Source organism: Daphnia pulex, chromosome 4, assembly GCF_021134715.1.
Source record: "Daphnia pulex isolate KAP4 chromosome 4, ASM2113471v1".
In the NCBI taxonomy this organism is placed as follows: domain Eukaryota; kingdom Metazoa; phylum Arthropoda; class Branchiopoda; order Diplostraca; family Daphniidae; genus Daphnia; species Daphnia pulex.
In genome coordinates, this window is record NC_060020.1 from 8,919,810 (window position 1) to 8,937,992 (window position 18,183).

The window sequence follows — 18,183 nt, forward strand, 5'->3', positions numbered from 1 at the left end:
TGCCGCTTCGCACAAGTATTTTGTACATAACCGGCAGGTTGAAACAACGATTGCCAACGTGACGTTTCACCAGCGTCGTTAAAACTATATTCACATCACTGCTCTCGAGAGTGTTAAGACTGCTTTGCTTTCCCACAAGAAGAAATGGCATCGTTACACGTAGAGAAAAAAGCGGTAGTATCATACTTAATTGTTATTGTTTATTATTTGATTATACATGTCAGGTGTGTTTTATCAATAGATGTATGGCCATCAAAGGCAGGGTTCTGATTCTGCTGCATTTAAGGAGCTCACAAAAAGAGATGCTCAAATCCAACTAGCAGTTGAACTTGAAAAACTTCTCAGAACTTGCTCGGAATCGAATCGCGAAGTAAAAGTTTGTTTTGATTTTTGTAGCTTCTTGAGTTTCACTTGTGTCTCCTCAATAGGGAACTGAGAGAGAATTTGGTGGTTTTCGCCGACTGTTCGTGAGATTTCTTTTAGACCCAACTTCATCTGTTCAGTGGGAAAAAATAGAAAAACTTCCTGATGGAGCAGTAAGTAAACAGTTCCTTGTTGTTACTGAAAATAACCAAAGAACAATCAGTGTTTATTTTTTTGTCTGAAATCTATTCAATACCATTAATGTTATTATACCATTATGTAAGGTGTGTGATTATGAGATGCTACCTACTCCAGCATCCTCTCAAATACGGGGAATGTTGGACAAACTTGTTGTTATCAAGCTGAATGGTGGACTTGGGACATCAATGGGCTGCCAAGGGCCGAAATCAGTTATTTCAGTCCGAAATGATCTAACCTTTCTTGATTTGACTGTTCAGCAAATTGAGGTATGAAATACCACAGACAGCAGTATATAATTATTATTTATAACCATTTATTTTATAAAATATCTTTGTTTCTAAACTCCTCTTATATCACCAATGTTTTGCAGAATTTAAATAAGACATACAATGCAAATGTGCCACTAGTCTTGATGAACTCATTCAATACAGATGAGGAAACTCAATTAATCATTCAGAAATATACAAAATTTGAAGTGAGTATTAATTAGTATTTTAAAATGTTATAATACATTTTTACTTATTTTCCCACAAGGTCCAAATCCATACTTTTAATCAAAGTAATTACCCGCGAATCAACAAGGAATCTCTTATGCCTATAGCCAGAAATTGTAGCACTGCTGCAGATATGGAAGCTTGGTATCCTCCTGGTAATTAGATAACAATTTCAATGCAGTATATATATCGCTAACACTTTTCTTAAGGTCACGGCGATTTTTACGAGTCATTTTATAATGCTGGTCTATTGGAAGAGTTTATCAAACAGGTATGCCATTTACTTGGGGCATTTTGTTATCTATCTTAACTTGTGTCTTCTGAATAGCTATTGTTTGAATTGTCGTATAGTCAATTATCCAATTAATCTGAATCTCGAATTTTTATACATATATTAATGAACTGTCTATTATATTTCCATGTTCGATCATTCAGGGTCGAGAATATTGCTTCATCTCCAATATTGATAACTTGGGCGCAACTGTCGACTTAAATATTCTCAATATGTTGTTAAACCCTGGCGAAGATGCCGGCAAACCCAAGGAATTTTTAATGGAGGTTACAGATAAAACCCGAGCTGATGTTAAGGTAAATTCTAACACCAAATCTTAAAGGATGCTTGATTACTTTGTCTAATTTATTATTGTTTTTCAACGGTTCCTTAGGGTGGTACTCTAATTCAATACGAAAACAAATTGCGCCTGCTGGAAATCGCTCAAGTCCCAAAGGAAAAAGTGGAAGATTTCAAGTCTGTCAAGACATTTAAATTTTTCAACACTAACAATCTGTGGGTCAAACTACCTTCCATTAAGCGAATTATCGAGAATGGCACATTGGATATGGAAGTAATTGTTAATCCAAAGACCTTAGATAATGGGGTGAACGTTATTCAACTAGAAACTGCTGTTGGTGCTGCCATGAAGTGTTTCGAAGGGTCAATTGGTATCTTGAAAAATGATATAATGGTAACTTGAAAACAGTGTTTGAGTCTATTGTCGTTTGATAGGCTTAAATGTACCTCGTAGCCGGTTCTTGCCCGTCAAAAAGACTTCCGACTTGCTTTTAGTCATGAGCAATCTCTACAATTTGAAGTACGGAAGTCTCTCTATGAGTCCTTTGAGGAGTTTCCCATCAACGCCGCTCATTAAACTTGGAGAAAATCATTTTGCCAAAGTAACGATTATATTTTTTTTTTATTTCCTTTTTTTATGTATACAATATTTTGAGTGATTTTTTTATTTATTTCGTATTTTTAAATTGTAAATTGAATGTCAGGTTCGTGAATTTCTTAAGCGGTTTGCTACAATTCCCGATTTGCTAGAATTGGATCACTTGACTGTTTCGGGAGATGTAACGTTTGGACGGAACGTCTCTCTTAAGGCAAGTCTTAAATGTTGCGTTACCACTTTTTCTTTGCTTAATTTTCCATGTTGATTTCTTATGTTGAATTAAGGGTACGGTGATCATTATTGCCAATCATGGAGACCGTATTGATATTCCGTCGGGGGCAATTTTAGAAAACAAAATTGTCTCAGGTAATTTGCGCATATTGGATCATTAAAATTTTTCAGCAGTTATTAATCAAAAGAGTTGCTTGTAATCTTGTTATAAAGCTAGTCTTGCCAATATTTGAATAGCAGATCTGTAGTCATTTGTAGCAATAGAAATATATTCAATAAATCATTTACAAGTTGTTATAGAAGCCAAGATTTGTTGTGAATTTATCCTTTCCGCTTGTTAGTTCTACGCTCTCGCATTGTTAAATATGTTTTCCTGATCATGAGTGGCGTTAGGCAGTTAAATAATTAAAAAAAAAAAAAAAAAAACATAGTTGATGGTAATGTATTGAGCAATCGTGAAATAGAAGGAAAAATCAATGTTAGTAATGAACCACCAAAACTGCTGTCCTAGAAACGAATTGTATTGCTTAAAATATCGCAATTAGAACTTAGCAGCGGGTGAGTTGACTTCAAAGTGCAAACATATTTTATATCTGGTATTGATGGAATGTAAACAGAGAAAATAATGATCATTTAAAAATTGTGTGTTACCAAGCTACTTTAAAAATTACGAAATCCTTTGGAAGAACATTCGGGACTAGTAGAACAACTTACAAGAAGAATATAGGTTACAGAAATGAGGCCAATGCTAACCCAATGTCGTTCGTCGCAAGGCCATTTTGATCTCTTGCTTGCTCACTTCGAAACCGTGCGCTGCGCTAAGAACAATTTTAGTTCAGTTAAAGGGAAAGTCCATTCTACCTGGAATCATTTGATTTAAGAAAATTAAACTGCATTAACGCAATCAATAGGGGCATCATGAGAATGCTTCAATATGCTAATTACTTTAGGTAACAGACTGAAAAGAATAACTGGTAAACATGAGCGACCGAACGTAGTTCAACTTGATCAATTTACAGGTAGAAGTGTAGCTAATTCACTTACACTTTGTTTTTTAAGTTGACTTCAACTTAAATACAAGGGATAGTTATTGGATTCGTCCGCCGAGGACATAGACGCCCTAGTAATTGTTACATAGTAGAGTAGATGCTTTGCAATACTGTTGACAGAGCCATACGAAATAACCTTGGTTTGTTGTTGGAGAAGGTAAATGCTGCACGATCAGCACTCCGCAAAGTAGGTCACCTCCACGCAAGGCGAAGAATTGTTCAATTCTCTTTCATTTCATGTCGAAATACGGTGCCGTTCCAGTAGCATTTCGCAGCACCTCCAATTCTATTGTAATTGTTATTTAAATTGCGAGTTATACAAGTAAGTCAGAGATCGTTTGGAAATTTGTGTTGCATCAAGTTGAACGGAATTCCCCAACGGTATTTTCTCATTTCAAATTGTTTTAATAATTTATTATATTCACAACCAAAGCGAAAAATCGATCGAAAGTTCTTTATTTTTCATAATTACTCCCTTGTTTTATTTCCTAAAGTCCCCGTTCATTTGTTTCTTAATTAAATGTGATTGCAGATGTCGAAAGAGGAGCGTGAAGCTGCCATCAATCAAAAGATTGAGGAAATTCGTAGGAAAAACGCAACCATAACGCAGCGATATCAAGTAGGATATTTAACAAGATATATTTTTAAAAAATTCTTTATAACATTTGATACAACTATCACCAGGAAATAGAAAATGATAAAAAGAACGCGGAAAATTTTAGTCTAGTAGCAACCCAACGCATGAAAACGCGTTCCGTGACTGAAAATGACGTTGACGACAACAGTCCCACCGTGAAACAGCCAGCAGCAGCGCGCCCTGAAAAAAGCGAAATGAATCGTGAGCCAAAAGAGCCGCGCAAAATAAAAAAAAAGCATTCCGTTTCCGATTTGGCTGCGACTACTGACTTTCGTCCCCAACGATTAACAGAGGTCTGTAGCTACAACCGATAATTGACTTAGAATTTATCACACGATTATGAATAATGAACGTAAATGTATTCTTGTCACATTTAACAGAACGATTTGCCTCCACCGGATCCGGTGTTTTCCTACCTAACCGACCGGTTGCGGGAGGGAGCCTTTTGCGCACCCATCAGTCCGGCAGCCAATCGCAGACACAGCACGTCATCTCAATCCAGTGAAATGAGTATCGGCAGTAGTAGCCGAAGCAATAATTCTAGGAGGACCTCGACGACTTCCAACTCATCTTGGACGAGTGACACATCTTCAAAGTATGACGGCTTTTCCAATTATCAGCCGCCGAGGAGATATTCGGTGGTAGGTCATCCCTGCAATCTTACAATTTTTTTTTTTTAACATAATCTAAATGGAAAGTAAAATTCACCCGTTTCAACGTTATCCATGGAATTTGGATTTCCAATTTCATGGAAATTGGAAACCTTTTTTTTTTTTTTTGCATTTGCTCATCATTTGACAAGATTATTCTTGTCATACACGTAAAACTTTTTGGCTAATTTAATTTTGATCTGGTATACAGTGCCGTGATTACGTTCGTAATCGACGGTTGAGTGAGCAACTGAATACTTCTGACGAAAAAGAAGATGAACAGTGGAATTACAATAAGCAAGGCCAATTCCAACAGAATAATAAAGATTTTAAGAAATCATTTCAAAGCAACACTGCTGCTCGTGATCGGGAAACTGGAAAAGTTACATGGTATTTTCCTATATTTCTTCCTTTCGCTTTTTAATCCGTTACTTTATTTTATAAGGTGAATTTGTATACTGTTACTTAGTCCGAAGTATAATTTGTTAAAAATATCTTATACACTGGGTTTACCGAAAAACCCTCAAATAATAGAGACTTGAATCTAGTAAAAATCTGATTCGAGTAATATTAATTTTGTAAAATTTTTTTTACTGACAAATAGCTTATTTAAATTTGAACTTATGAACGACTAATGAATATTGATCTAAAAATATATACACACTGATTATGCGACATTAATAATTAAACAATGTCCTGCCTATAAACTGTATATACAGGGTATCATCGGATGGACCGGAATCCCAGATTAGCGAGATTACTGGAGGTATTCAAAAATGTTGAGATCAATTCATCTTGTCTCATTGAATTTATATATTTTTTAATATCACTTAGGATCCACATTGCAACCTTGGAAGAGAGAAATATCTGTGACAAATTCCAGGTCCGAGTATGTGACAAATTGGCGTGATCGACACATCGGCTACACTACTACTGCAGAAACAGGTATTAACGCGGTACATTTTATCAGATAGTCGTTGAAAACCTATTTAGCCATAAAATTCGAAAGAAATGAAATTATTTAATATCTTTGCATTAGAAATGCGGGAAGAACTTAACACACTAGCTATATTGGAAATTACTAATAGTGATTTAATTTTTAAAATTCCATATAGATTTTACTTCCATTGATGAAGGTGTAGCGCAGCTTGCGGTGTCTGTTGAAGACCCAAATAACAACAATGACATGATCAACCATAACATGCCGATTGTTTGAAACAAAAATGGAATCAAATCACTCGCTGATAAACACAGTTTTTTTTATAAAGTTTGAACAGACCAGTTCTTCCTGTTAAATTATTTGTTTTGTATTTATTTACTTCTAACAGCTTAGCCGTAGCTATTCTGCTGAACGGAGGTTAATATTCGGGTCCTTTTTTAGGTATCATTTTGATCTTTTCTTTCTTCTATTTAAGTTAAATAATTTATGTGTGTCTGTGGCTTTTTTGGAAATCTATTAATTACAACAAGTCTCTGAAAATCTACATTAATTTTTTTAAATTTTAACTGTATATAGATGTCATCAAAGATCAAACGAATTCTTAAACCGATTTCGATTTGCACAATAATTAAGTTCGCTCACAAAATGTTTCAAAGATTTATGTGCAATGTAAAACATCTTTTGGCTAGGTATATTGGGTTGCCAATAGAAAGGTGTGTAGAGGAAGGTAAGCGGGATGGTGGCCGTCGCCCAATGAGATCAAAAGTGATTGATTTTGATTTTACGGAAATCTTATCGCTAACGGTAAAAAAATTATAAAGTCGTTAATTATTTTGTTTGGAATTTCCGTAAAATTGATTGTTCAAATTGCAATTTCCTAGCTTTTATAGTTTTGGAAAAAATTATAGCAAAAACAAACCTAAAAGAGTAGCCGAAAAATCTTATTTTCTATGATTTTTTACAGCAGCTTTTTAGGCAACTAGTCCACCTAAAAATTGTCTAATTATATAAAAAGTAAATTTCATCCTAGCTCTCTAAACATGTTGCGCCGTTTTTCATTGGCTTTGTAGCCAAGATGTTAACAATTAAAATTTTACAGAAATTGTTTCGTTTTGTGAATTTTCAGCCATCATTTTCTCCAAGCTATCTAGCGTTCATAGGAACAAACTCTTCAGCTTTTACTGTTTGGCTGCGAAAAAAAAAACATTTTCGGCAAAAATAATGGACTAAAAGGGGTGTTAAAGTTTGTTACATTGACCCAAGCTTCCAATATTTTTTTAAAATTTATTATTTAGTAACTATCGATTCTGCGATGGATTTACAATATTTAAATTTATGGGCGCAGCCAAAATGGGTGAAGTAGGTGACGCACGGTAAATTTAATGTCATTGGCTTAAATCTAAATAATAAAAAAAAATATTGGTTATAAAGTGACTGGATTTTTTCTATGACGTGTTAAATTTCATTATTTATTTTATTTATAATAATTTCGGTAAACACACAAAATACCCTTCTTTTCATTCCACATCGTAATAGTAAACTTTTCTAAACATACGTACAAATAACAACTAAAAAAATTAACGCAAACGATATCCAATCGTATTGATAAATTCACCACTAGATCGATTATAATTTAACCGCTACCGAAAAAAACAAATTGCCCTGCTCCCGGAATCCGCTGGACGGATCGTTTTTTCCGCCATTCTCTTTCAGTCTTTCCTACATCATCGTTATGTTGCAATGAACGTACGTTGATACTGACGTACCAGAATCAACATGATCAGATATGAAGTTTAAGGCTTATCTTGGTAAAAACCCTCTTGGTAAACCAAAAGGAAATAATGTAAATTGTGGTAAGTAAATCCGTTTTGTTTCGCGCAATTTTTCAGAGTATTTTTTCTTCGATATAGAGAGACTGATACTGCCAAAAACTGGTGGTAACATTTTGGATGTATTAACATTTTTTGCGCGATAAAGAAGTATATCAAAAGTATTATTACAATAATATTAATACCACTCTTTTTCTTATTCAAATAATTGTGAGAAACTGTTCCGTGCATACGTATCAGTTGCATGACATACAATGACGCAATCAATTAACCACTGCGTACTACATGTTGTGTGGGCTACAATAATTTATCAATTAAAACGTTGTAATTTAACTTAAATTAAGACATAACCCTCTCCAGATTTTTTAAAAATACTTGCGAATAATAACACCCGCTGAGTAGGCAATATTTGAATTTTTGGCGGTGAAACTTGATATGTTGATTTGTTTCAATTTTCCGAAGATATTATTTATTGAGGATGGTAGAAGAACTGTGTAAATCGAAAAATAGACAAATATGAAGTCATTAGTATTTAGGACAGAAATCGCATATTCGTCAGTTATCGATGTTTCATAGTCCTAAAATTTAAAAGTTTTAGTAATCGATACGATACGTTAGACCAAGAGCAACTTTTCGCATCTCATCTCGTGAGAGATGCGGCATTGTGCGGCATTAAAAAAAAGTCAGAGAGAAAGCAATTTATATACAAAAAATGTATTGGCTATGCAGACGTTGGTACAAGCGGTACAAAAAAAAAGGCCAAGTAAACAAAAAGAAAGTTCAAGAGGGAGGGTGGTGGTGGTGGTGGAAGTGTAGTTCCCATGTCTCAGAAGGATGGGTGGGTGGTAGACTATGAGAGAGAGAGAGAGGAGGACATGTTTCCGTGTTCTGAAGCCCAAACCTTTGTGAGAAAATACTGTTCGAGCCAAGGCTGTATTGAAGATGAGCAAAGATGAAAACCATGAAAGCGTAGAGGCAGATTTCCTTCAGATAGCAAGCGTAAAACGAGATGTGCGAGAATATGGACATTTTGCCATTTGGTCGAGCGACCCGTGTTGTCTAACATTTAGAAAGTAAGATTATGTTGAGAGGGTGGGTAGCTTCATTCAAAGCGTTTGGATCAATTCCTTATTCTACTCGGGTATCAAAAGCTGCCTTCTTTACAGCATCCTTCGTCAGAGGTGCTTCCAAAATACACACATTTTTCTTTATAACATCAGCACCTTTCCGTGGGAAATCGATCGTCTGGTGTTACGATTTCGTGGCCCGTCAAACCGTAGTTGACCATGAAAATGAGAGGAGGAGGATTAGCTAAGTGCAAAGGTAAGGAGGAGATGGTGGATGGAAATGTTACGAACACGGAACGTTTTTAGAGGGGAGCTAAATGTTTGGAGAGCAACAATCGACTTGGATTCGGCCATTGCAAATGGTCGAACAAGCCAAGAAAAACCCCACACGATGACGATCTCGAATCTGTTTTAAAAAGAGCAACCTCTCTTCTTAAAAATTCTAATACTTTCTTTCATTCAAGCAGAACACTTGGCAAAATCGGCGGCAAACTATTCTAATAATGAAGTAATACAGAAGGTGGTGGAGAAAGAAAAGATGAGAAGGGATACAGAAACTGACCAAATATCAGGAAACAAAATATCAAAGTATGGGAGAGGAAAAGGTGAGGATTATGTGTAAAATTAATTTTTTTTTTGTTTAAAAAATGAACGCTATCCAGTACGCCGTAGAGCTTTATTCTTCGCTGGCTTGCACCGTTTCGGAGTTTTCGGAAGCCACCTCTGCTTTCTTTTCACTCTCCTAAATTAAACAAAGAACCACATGATTCAATTCGCTGATTAACCAATATTAAAATGTATAATGGCTGATTATTACCTGGACAGGCTCGGCTTCAATCACGGGTTGAGCGGATTCCTGTTCATTTGTTTCAACGGCGACTTCTTCAACTGGAGCCTCTTCGGCAGCAGGTGCAGACTCACTAGCTTCAGTTTCCTAATATGGCGAAAGAAAAATGAACATTTCCAACCAACTCAAATTACCGCCCCCCCCCAAAAATAACTTAATATAGACTGAAATTCAATCCGCTTTCATTCATTCTTTCAATTGAAATCAAGTCACGTATTACGACTGGCTGCAAGCGTTGACACTCATAGTTGAAAACTACACGAAAGGGTCGTGGTGGGCAGTAAGGAAATACTCAAGATGGCGAGGAATGACTAGACTGCGTCACTCGAGACGCCAGTCTTGGTTACACGCGAAGAATGCGCAAGTTCTCTCGTCTTAGGACTTACTGGTTGAGCGGGTTGAGTTTCAACTTCAGATGCCACAGCTTCTTGGGCTGGAGCGTCCACTTCCTCCTGTTTAGGTTCTTCGGCGGCTGGGGCGGCAACCTCCTCGCTGGCTGGGCTCGACTCAGGTGTGGTCTCCTGTTTGTCTTCAACTACAGCGGCTGAGTCCTCCTTAAAATAAAATGCAATCAAATAACAATGAGTGTGGGGGGAAGAACACGAGAACAAAATTCTGCTGACGAGACAAACAGTCAAGTCAGGTCAAGTCGGTTGGCTAATGAGGGCCCAAAAATACCTTGACGGGAGCGGTCGTTTCCTCGGAGCTGGCTTCAGCAACGACTGCAACGGGTTCCTCCACTGAGGTCGATTCTTCTGCGGCAACTGGAGCGACATCGACAACTTGTTCGGTGGTTTCAGCTTTGGTCTTTTAAAAGAAAAGAAAAAATCAATTTCAATTAATCATCAACTCTGAGAAACAGACAAACTATTTTTTAAAAAAAAAGAGAGGCCTCTTAATAAATCTAGGGGCCAGTTCTTAAAGGGCCAAGTTACCGATTCCATTTCGAATAGTTAAGTGGATAGAGAAGGGGCGAGAGTTGAACAAGTGCGAGTGCTTGAAGGAGAGGTTGAATGCTGACTGACAAAAGCGACTGGCAGTCGGAGAACACGTCGCGTTCGCTGTGTGCGCCGCTGCATGCAACGCGAGGAAGAAAAAGGGGTGTGTTCCGAGGTTTTTAGTTACGTACCATGGCTGAGCTCTCGGTTCCACAGACCTCGATAGCCATGTTCAAAATGCGTAGTAGAGAGAATACAGCCACGTCCCATTGCATTCCCTTCTTCAAAAAGCCCTGACCCTTTTCCCATCCGTTTGTCGCTGGCTAATAATCCCCGTTAGACATTTAAGCGGGTATTACTTTAGTTCAACTATGCGGACGCTTGCTCGCTTGCTTGACAAACGGCCGAAAAGAATCAACGTTCAGAATATATTATATATATATGATGATGTGAAATCAAACCAGACTAGAATTCAGCCATCCTATTCTTGGCTGAACATATCGACCAGCTAGTCGCGTTCGAGCAGCGGCCGATAGGGCTGAAGTGGTCAAACGGCGCGCATACGTTCCACGGTCATTAACGGAGGATCTATTTATGGTGATACAACTCACGTATCGCCCCTCTAAGCTAAACCGCAGCGTTCCCATTTCAATATGACGACGTTGGCATTCCAGGCCCGTAGCCGTCGCCGTAGAGTAGTTTTCCACACACACACAGAGAGAGAGAAGGCCTCTCGTGCCTTTTAAGTTGCTGCTATGTCGAGTCAAGTGGACTCGCTGCTCAAATGTCTACATACATATAGGATTAGCCTGTGGGCCAACTGGACAAAACCTCTTTCGACTCGTCCGTCGCCATTAAAAAGAAAAGAAAAATACAAATAAACTGCGTAGCGTGGCCTTGGGTCTAGTGTTGCATTCCACCGCATCTCCGACGACCAAAAAGTTAGGAGCCGAATATTCATTCATGTTACACTGTCTGCCATCGACGTCCCTTTGGCCACATCCCGCGCCACTGGCCTCACTGCGCACAAGGCCGTTTTCAATTACTTTTTACGATTCGACCGGACGTAAGCGATGCCCACCAGCTTTATCGAATCCGACAAAACACAGAAAAACAACGGAATGCGCGTTAAACGAATAGAAAAAGCAACCAACAACATTGCCAGTTGCATCCTAACATTATTTTATATATACACACACTCATACGATGTCCGTCCGCCCACCCTACAACTCGATAATTTATCCACACACGTAGCTTTCTCCGACATCAACCGTTTTCGATTTCATTGAACAATCGATGTCTAGACTCTGGACTGATGGGCAACCTCGAGCGGTCGCATCCAAGGGCATGGCCTGGAAATCACCGAGACCAGAGCCGGGCTATTGTTTCAATACCAAGATACAAAACCCAGGATGAAGAGGAATTTTCAAGCCGGTTCCAGATTCCTGACCTAAGTGTCGGCGCTTTCACCTGGGCATGCCGTGTGGAATCTCTCTAGCCCAATCCTAATACGGAACTTTTTGATTTTAAAATAGAGGACAGCGCATTTTTTTATCGATTATCACTGGACTGGCTACGCCGAAAATGGTGTCGACTTTCGAGGACAAATGGCTTTTAAACAAAATTCTGTCAAATCGATAAAAAAGAAAGGAACAATTCCAGGTTCGTCGCCACATTCAACCTCCCCAACACTTGTTCCAAAACGAGACAGCCCGTGGCGATACGAGAAAGTGGACACTATAGGAACGTCTCATACACCTGCAATGCAGGTGTATTATCCAGGCACACACAACACATGGCTGCATTAGTCTTGATTGTATTAGTACCAACTCGCGTAACAAAGAGTTGTTTTATCGAAAACTATCATCTTGTTGTTATTCTGCTGAAATAATAGAAGAATGAATCAACTTAAATGGTGCATCAGTTTAGGTCCAGCATCTAAACCCGGCAGATGGCAGCACATGATTGACCACATCTGTCTAGCAAAACGTAACCAGACGGCGAAAGAAGTAGCAATAAATTAACAAAACAAGTTAGCTGCTACTATTGTGGGAGGGAGTATCTGCAACAGGAATCTAATGGCCCGCTAGAATTACCAATGCAAAAAGGAAGTTGCGCCATCAATGGAATGTCGGAATGCACAAACCGGCGGTATGCAAGGATATCAAGTCGTATTAAGATAACTCTCATGAAGTGCGGGCACGAAGACGAACGCGTTTTTGACCCAGCGTGGGCGAGGGGGTAAAAATATCAAGCTAATCGATAAATGTGTCTAGCCAGGGCAATAAATGGGCGACTACCATCTTTTTTATCTCAACTGATGATTGTCGACATGCAATGCATCAAGTCGCGCACGTTTCAAGTTCTTGACATACTTTTCTAATAAATCGATATCTATTCTTTGGCTACCGACACACAAAGAAAATCTAAAAACATCAAACTAATGGATATAGAACAAATCTTTTTGGTCGGCTGTAAATGTCTGAAAGTATCCCAACATCCTTCCTTCACAGGCATTCCTGCTAACGATTTAGGTTACATCCAGGCAGAAGAGTGTGGGCAACGGAAACTTGACACTTGAAAACAAGAGCCGTCGCTCGAGCTGCTGCACGACTAGAGAGAAACGACATTTCCTCTAATTGCGCAAACTTGAATGCAAGAAAAAAGAGAATTGAACCAGAAAAACACATACCGCAGACGTGGAACCGTACCTAGCCGTCGGCACTGTCACTATCTCGTTATAATCTAATATTCATATATATCCTTTAAAAGAAAAAAAAACAGCTGTTGGTCCACAGCACGTGTGGCGCAAGAGAAGTAAAAGGGACATGCGCTACGAACTTTGAGCGAATTTAAAAAGTCCAATCCGATTCCAATTGGCTTTCAAATCCTCTTAATTTCTTACTTGTGGCTAGAGAGCTGCGACGAAATAGAGAAAACAGTTGGGACTTACCTCTTTGGCCACATCTCCATTTTTGTTGTTCTCTTCTTTCGTCTTCTTCTCTCGTCTCAAGAAGCTGAAGCTTCGGAATGATCGCTTCTTCTTGACCTTTTCTTTCTTCTCGTCCTTTTGCGTAGATGGAGATTCTTCAACTTTGCTATCGTTGGCTGCCTCCGTCACACTCTTGTCTTTGACATCCTCCTGGATGCTCTTGTCCTATTGAAAAACAAAAAAACGGATACGGAAATTGAAACAATCTTCATCGAGACGGAAAGTGTAAGATGATAAAATATTACCAATTCGACGGCTTCTGTAGTCTTTGTTTCACCATTGATGGGGGTCTTGATTTCCTCCTCGATATTTTCGATCGTCTGGTTGGTGGCATCATTGTTCTGAGGAATTTTCTCGACCACAGCAGCAGGTGCCTCTTTTTTGGGCGACCCGGAAATGTCGACGGACCGCTTGCTCTGTCTCAAACCCATGGTAACGTATCGTCTTGTGGAAAAAAGTAAATTCGAAAAAAAAGGTGGGCTGTAAAAGGGACGCTCTTCCAACTTTTTGTGATTCTTCAATTTAACAGAGCTCGTCGTCACGCTGAGGCGTCTCGCTATCGTCACTCTAAATTTACCTGCCAAAATAGAAAAAACAAAATCGTTAAGAAAAAGATTCGTCGCAGATGTGTCAATGTAAAGCGTTAAAGCAAGTGGCTAATGGTTATGCGTTCATGGAAATGGTCTAGAAGAAAAAAAAGAAGAAACGGAACACGGTCTCAATCAGTAATTCTGGGTAACTCGTGCGTGCATTGGTGTTACTACACGGAGTCGGCTTAGAGCAATGAACCCAGCTGGCTACTTTTCAAGAGGCCAACGAAAGACGACTGAAAACCACGTGGTATCGGTTGTTGGCCGCATCCGGTGGGCGATGACCAAATACCAGAAACGGAAATGAAGCATACAAGCCAAAAAGGAACTAGAACACACACCCTCGCACATATGCAACAGCAAACCAATTCTCTCGTTATTATTTCATTGGCTCAATAAGAAACCGATGCATGTCACACTGAAATAGCACCGAAATGGAGCAACAACAACTACTGTCTTGAAGAAATCAATCCAACAATAACAGAAATTTTTCGTCAACAGAAGACATTCCGACTAAAGTGACAAGTGCCCTCCGTAAGACACCTGTAATTTGATTTTTAAACCAATTCGCCCTTCAAATAACCTTCAAGTAGATTGAATACTGCAAGTATCTAATTGTAAAAAAGGAACAAATGCAGCATGTCCAGACTAACGGTTTAAGTAGGACGCCATTTTATCTGGTGGGACAGTGACTTACGCTGATTATGGCGTTTGATAGTTGAGTGAATCCTAAATGCCGATCGCAGACAAGTAAACGTGCACACGCCACGAAATAAAACCAAAACTGAAAACTAAAAAAATCGACTTGATAGAAATGGCCTCAACTGACGCTACAATCCGACGCGCGCTGTTGCTAATGGCAGAAGAAGAAGAAAAGAGTCAGATGTATGTAATTGCAAGCATATTCAAAATTCAACTAGTTTGTGAGTCGCCAGGTGTCACTGTTGTTTCCAACAACCTCTCCCTACTATTTTTCAACCGAAAAAGTCAGAAGAGACTAACAACACATGACGTGCTTGCCGTCACGTGTCAACCAACTATATTCACCTTTGAATAAAAAAAAATAAAAATGCCACTGGTCCGCACCGATTGTCTGACACACGATGAATTTCAGAGAAAAATAACTGTTCGCCACCGACGCCAGTGAATAGAAAAACAGAATGCTACTGAAATCAATTCCGAAGTGGTTGAGGTGAACGACAAGACTGAATATCTCCTCTCCCTCCTCACACCGCCAGCGGGGGTGAATGCTCTAGGAAAAAGACGACAGAACTGGCAACTCTGCGACGCATTCCCCCCTCCCTCCCTCGATTCCGCCCATTTTCTCTTTGACGATACGCTGATTCATTTCCTTGGAAATATATTCTCACTCAATCGCATTACACCCATTTGTTAATTCCGCAAGAGCACATAGGAAATTTAAAAAATTATTATCAACTTGGATGAATTTTTTGTTCAAAACGGAAAATGATAGCTCGAATCCCAAGTGGGTGGTGGTGTTTAAGCTTAATTCCCATCCGGCAAAAAGGTATTACATATTTTGTTTCGTGATGGCGAATGATGGCCTTGAGGAAGACAAACAATTCTGCTGAATTGAATCCGTATGATGGTTCAATTGAACAGATTGTCAACAATAACCTTGGAACCGGATATGAAGCAAATACACCCAATGCGTCAATCCAAATAACTAATACTCCTGATGATGATTTGAATTGCATTTAAAATTCAGAGAACAAGCTAAGAAGATAATGATGGCTTACGAGTCAAAAGAAAAACACAGAACAACGACCTAAAGGATAAAACATTGACTGAGAGTTGGGGGGGGGGGGGAAGACAGTTTTCGCCTTAAGGTCAAATGGCTTCCAGCTATTTTTCAAGGACGCAATTGCAAATGTCCACTATCAGAGGAAAAAGGGATCAACTATCAAAACGACTCTAATAACAAACAAAAATCTCGTTTTTAGAAAAATCAGAGAACGAGTCAATAATTGCCAAGCAAACGGGCGTGGTGATAAGTAATCTGTCGAAAGAATTACAACACCAAAGTGTGACTCACCAAAGTGGGCGGGGGGAAACAATTAGTCAAGGAAATAATACCGCCACGGAATATCAAGAACGATAGCACAATCACAGCAAATGAGTGAAAGGGGATGCGTCTTCTTTAAATGTAAGAGAAAAAAAAGCAGTACGTGTGTGCGTGATAAAAATCGATAGGAGAAAACCCCGTAGAGTTGGGTACAACCGCCAGGCTTTCTCCCCCCATCACAGAAAACCAAGAGCAACATGTGCTAGACGGCAGAAGGCAACTATCACACCACATGGTTACTCCCAACGACAAGCGAGGGAGAAGAAAAAAGAGGCTCGAGTTACGATTCCAAGTATATCCGTATTGATCGTAGTTTCCTTACTTTCTATATTCCGACTCATTTGTCTACTAATGTGACTCGAGCATTAATGAAACCAATTCTCTCACACACACTGCCAACTACTCAAAGTGTGGACATGAAATATAGAAATAAAACAAGGGTCTTTGTTCAAACAGAAAGCTAAACAAGCAAATATTGACACAAGATTACGAAAAATAAATATTAACAATTCCTACATGCAAGGGATTAATATTTCTTCTTGACTCTTGTATAAAACAAAATTCTTTTTAAACTAACCCATATACCACGCCTACAACCACCGACTTCAACAACTGCAAAAAAAAGGGGAAAATCGAAACATCCCCCCCCCCTCTCCTGTCGGCGTTGTCAGTTTTGTTGTGGACATGGTGCGCATACCGGTGCGTCTGTTTAGTCTACCGGCCCCACCCAACAATCCCCCCCCCCCAACTCTCAACCACCTTTCCTCTGACGACGATTTTCCAACGACTCGTTTCGCTTAGACGCCATACTTATATAGCCCGAGGGTAAGGGGGTGAAATAGACTAAAGCTGTGGCAAGGGGGGGGGGGGGAGACAAGATACTGTTAGACACAGACTCGACAAAAAGAAAAATCTTTAAGAGTCGGGAGGTTGGAATGCCCACCTTGATACCAAGTTGTTGTCAAATTCTCCCCAAGGTTTGGTTTGTTTCGAGTCAGATCGAGACCAAAATTAAACTTTTGACATGACGCGTCAAAAACAGAATTCTAAGCTTCCTCAATCAAATACTTAGTAGGGATCCATCAAGTAAAAAGAGATGCTATTTTGAATAGCGCACGTGACAGGTCAAATATGGCGGCAAAAAGATAAATCGTTGTTGGAAAGCTTTGAGAAATACCCTATCGCACACTGAGAAACTGACTCAAAATCCTGAGAAACTGACGATTAGTTACCAACAGCTTTATCTCTGAGACAATCCAATTGACACTAAGATGTTAAGTAGCCATTTTGGACAATTTTGGCATTAGCGTTTAAATATTCACAATCAGACCAGTCGTTCAATCTAATGTTTAGTGGTTTTCTAACAAGTCAAACTAGCTCTAGACATAAATAAAGCGCCATTACAAATTTTAGTTTGTATACTTGTCTCTTTTCTCAGTCCTCTTGGTCGGTTGATGTGACGCACCCATGCTTGTCAGACAGACTTGCCTCGCTCTCTGTCTGTTAACGTAGCCCCCCACCCCCCTTGTCACAGGGAAATAATAGAATCATTTCGTAATTCTTAACCGACAACTATTTTCACATTTTCCTTCAAAAAGTTAGCAAACAGAGCAATAAGTGCCGATAATGAGTCACACAAGAACAAAAATAGTCAAATATAGATTGAAAACTTACCGGGAAAAGGGAACTTTCGATAACTGAACACGCAAGAACCACTTCAACAAGACTCTCAAAGCCAAAGCCAAAGCCAAGCCTACAAGCGCTTAAATTGGTACTTGGTACCGCCGTTCTGCCGGCTTTGGCGCTTATCGTTGGCGTATCTTTTCGAAATTTGATGCACAAACGCCATCTACAAAATCGATCGTAAACCACATACAAGCAACAAATAGTTGCTTCGCTGTGCAACACATTTGATTAAAAAACAAACAAAACAAAACATGATTGATTTCAACGTTCCCTACGATGAGCCAGAGCCCAGAGGTTCCTATTGCTGATTATTCTGTTCAAATAATTTGGGATTGGTACGGGCAATTGTCCATCGGCACTTTCTACCATTCATTGTTCAGTTTCCGGGGTCTTCTTAAGTTTTATTGGATGTCA

General features: G+C 39.1%; 3 protein-coding genes and 1 long non-coding RNA gene across 11 annotated transcripts; 2 read left to right on the plus strand and 2 right to left on the minus strand.

Moving 5' to 3' along the window:
• The first annotated feature begins 36 nt into the window (after positions 1-36).
• LOC124192292 (UTP--glucose-1-phosphate uridylyltransferase-like) lies at positions 37-2,760 on the plus strand. Its single transcript, XM_046585508.1, has 12 exons — positions 37-174; positions 242-370; positions 429-536; positions 648-830; positions 935-1,039; positions 1,099-1,213; positions 1,268-1,329; positions 1,494-1,646; positions 1,724-2,000; positions 2,065-2,231; positions 2,334-2,438; positions 2,512-2,760. Exons 1-12 carry the CDS (start codon positions 145-147, stop codon positions 2,617-2,619), a joined length of 1,542 nt encoding a protein of 513 aa, XP_046441464.1. The 5' UTR covers positions 37-144; the 3' UTR covers positions 2,620-2,760.
• Positions 2,761-2,963: 203 nt separating this feature from the next.
• LOC124192297 lies at positions 2,964-3,694 on the minus strand. Its single transcript, XR_006873674.1, has 2 exons — positions 3,404-3,694; positions 2,964-3,319 (listed from the first exon to the last, which is right to left on the minus strand). It is a non-coding gene; the product is annotated as an uncharacterized LOC124192297 (long non-coding RNA).
• A 7-nt stretch (positions 3,695-3,701) lies between these two features.
• LOC124192293 (rho GTPase-activating protein gacF-like) lies at positions 3,702-8,055 on the plus strand. 4 transcript variants are annotated; one of them, XR_006873672.1, is made up of 11 exons: positions 3,728-3,888; positions 4,040-4,126; positions 4,192-4,437; positions 4,525-4,785; positions 5,006-5,184; positions 5,514-5,560; positions 5,629-5,739; positions 5,910-6,175; positions 6,311-6,366; positions 6,424-6,538; positions 6,861-8,055. XR_006873672.1 is itself a non-coding variant. In XM_046585509.1 (8 exons), the coding sequence occupies exons 2-8, from the start codon at positions 4,040-4,042 to the stop codon at positions 6,008-6,010; spliced, it is 1,032 nt and encodes a 343-aa protein (XP_046441465.1). In that variant the 5' UTR covers positions 3,702-3,888; the 3' UTR covers positions 6,011-6,278. The 4 variants fall into 4 exon arrangements, 2 of the variants coding, with proteins under 2 accessions (XP_046441465.1, XP_046441466.1); XR_006873673.1 differs by lacking the exon at positions 6,311-6,366; XM_046585509.1 differs by lacking the exons at positions 6,311-6,366; positions 6,424-6,538; positions 6,861-8,055 and having other exon boundaries at positions 3,702-3,888; positions 5,910-6,278.
• Positions 8,056-8,261: 206 nt separating this feature from the next.
• LOC124192295 (enolase-phosphatase E1-like) lies at positions 8,262-17,902 on the minus strand. Of its 5 annotated transcripts, none has more exons than XM_046585514.1 (7): positions 17,758-17,902; positions 13,653-13,984; positions 13,369-13,572; positions 10,156-10,284; positions 9,864-10,031; positions 9,448-9,564; positions 8,262-9,372 (listed from the first exon to the last, which is right to left on the minus strand). In XM_046585514.1, exons 2-7 carry the CDS (start codon positions 13,836-13,838, stop codon positions 9,307-9,309), a joined length of 870 nt encoding a protein of 289 aa, XP_046441470.1. In that variant the 5' UTR covers positions 13,839-13,984; positions 17,758-17,902; the 3' UTR covers positions 8,262-9,306. The 5 variants fall into 5 exon arrangements, with proteins under 5 accessions (XP_046441470.1, XP_046441467.1, XP_046441472.1 ...); XM_046585511.1 differs by lacking the exon at positions 17,758-17,902 and adding an exon at positions 16,661-16,692; XM_046585516.1 differs by lacking the exon at positions 17,758-17,902 and adding an exon at positions 15,045-15,237.
• Positions 17,903-18,183: the final 281 nt, after the last annotated feature.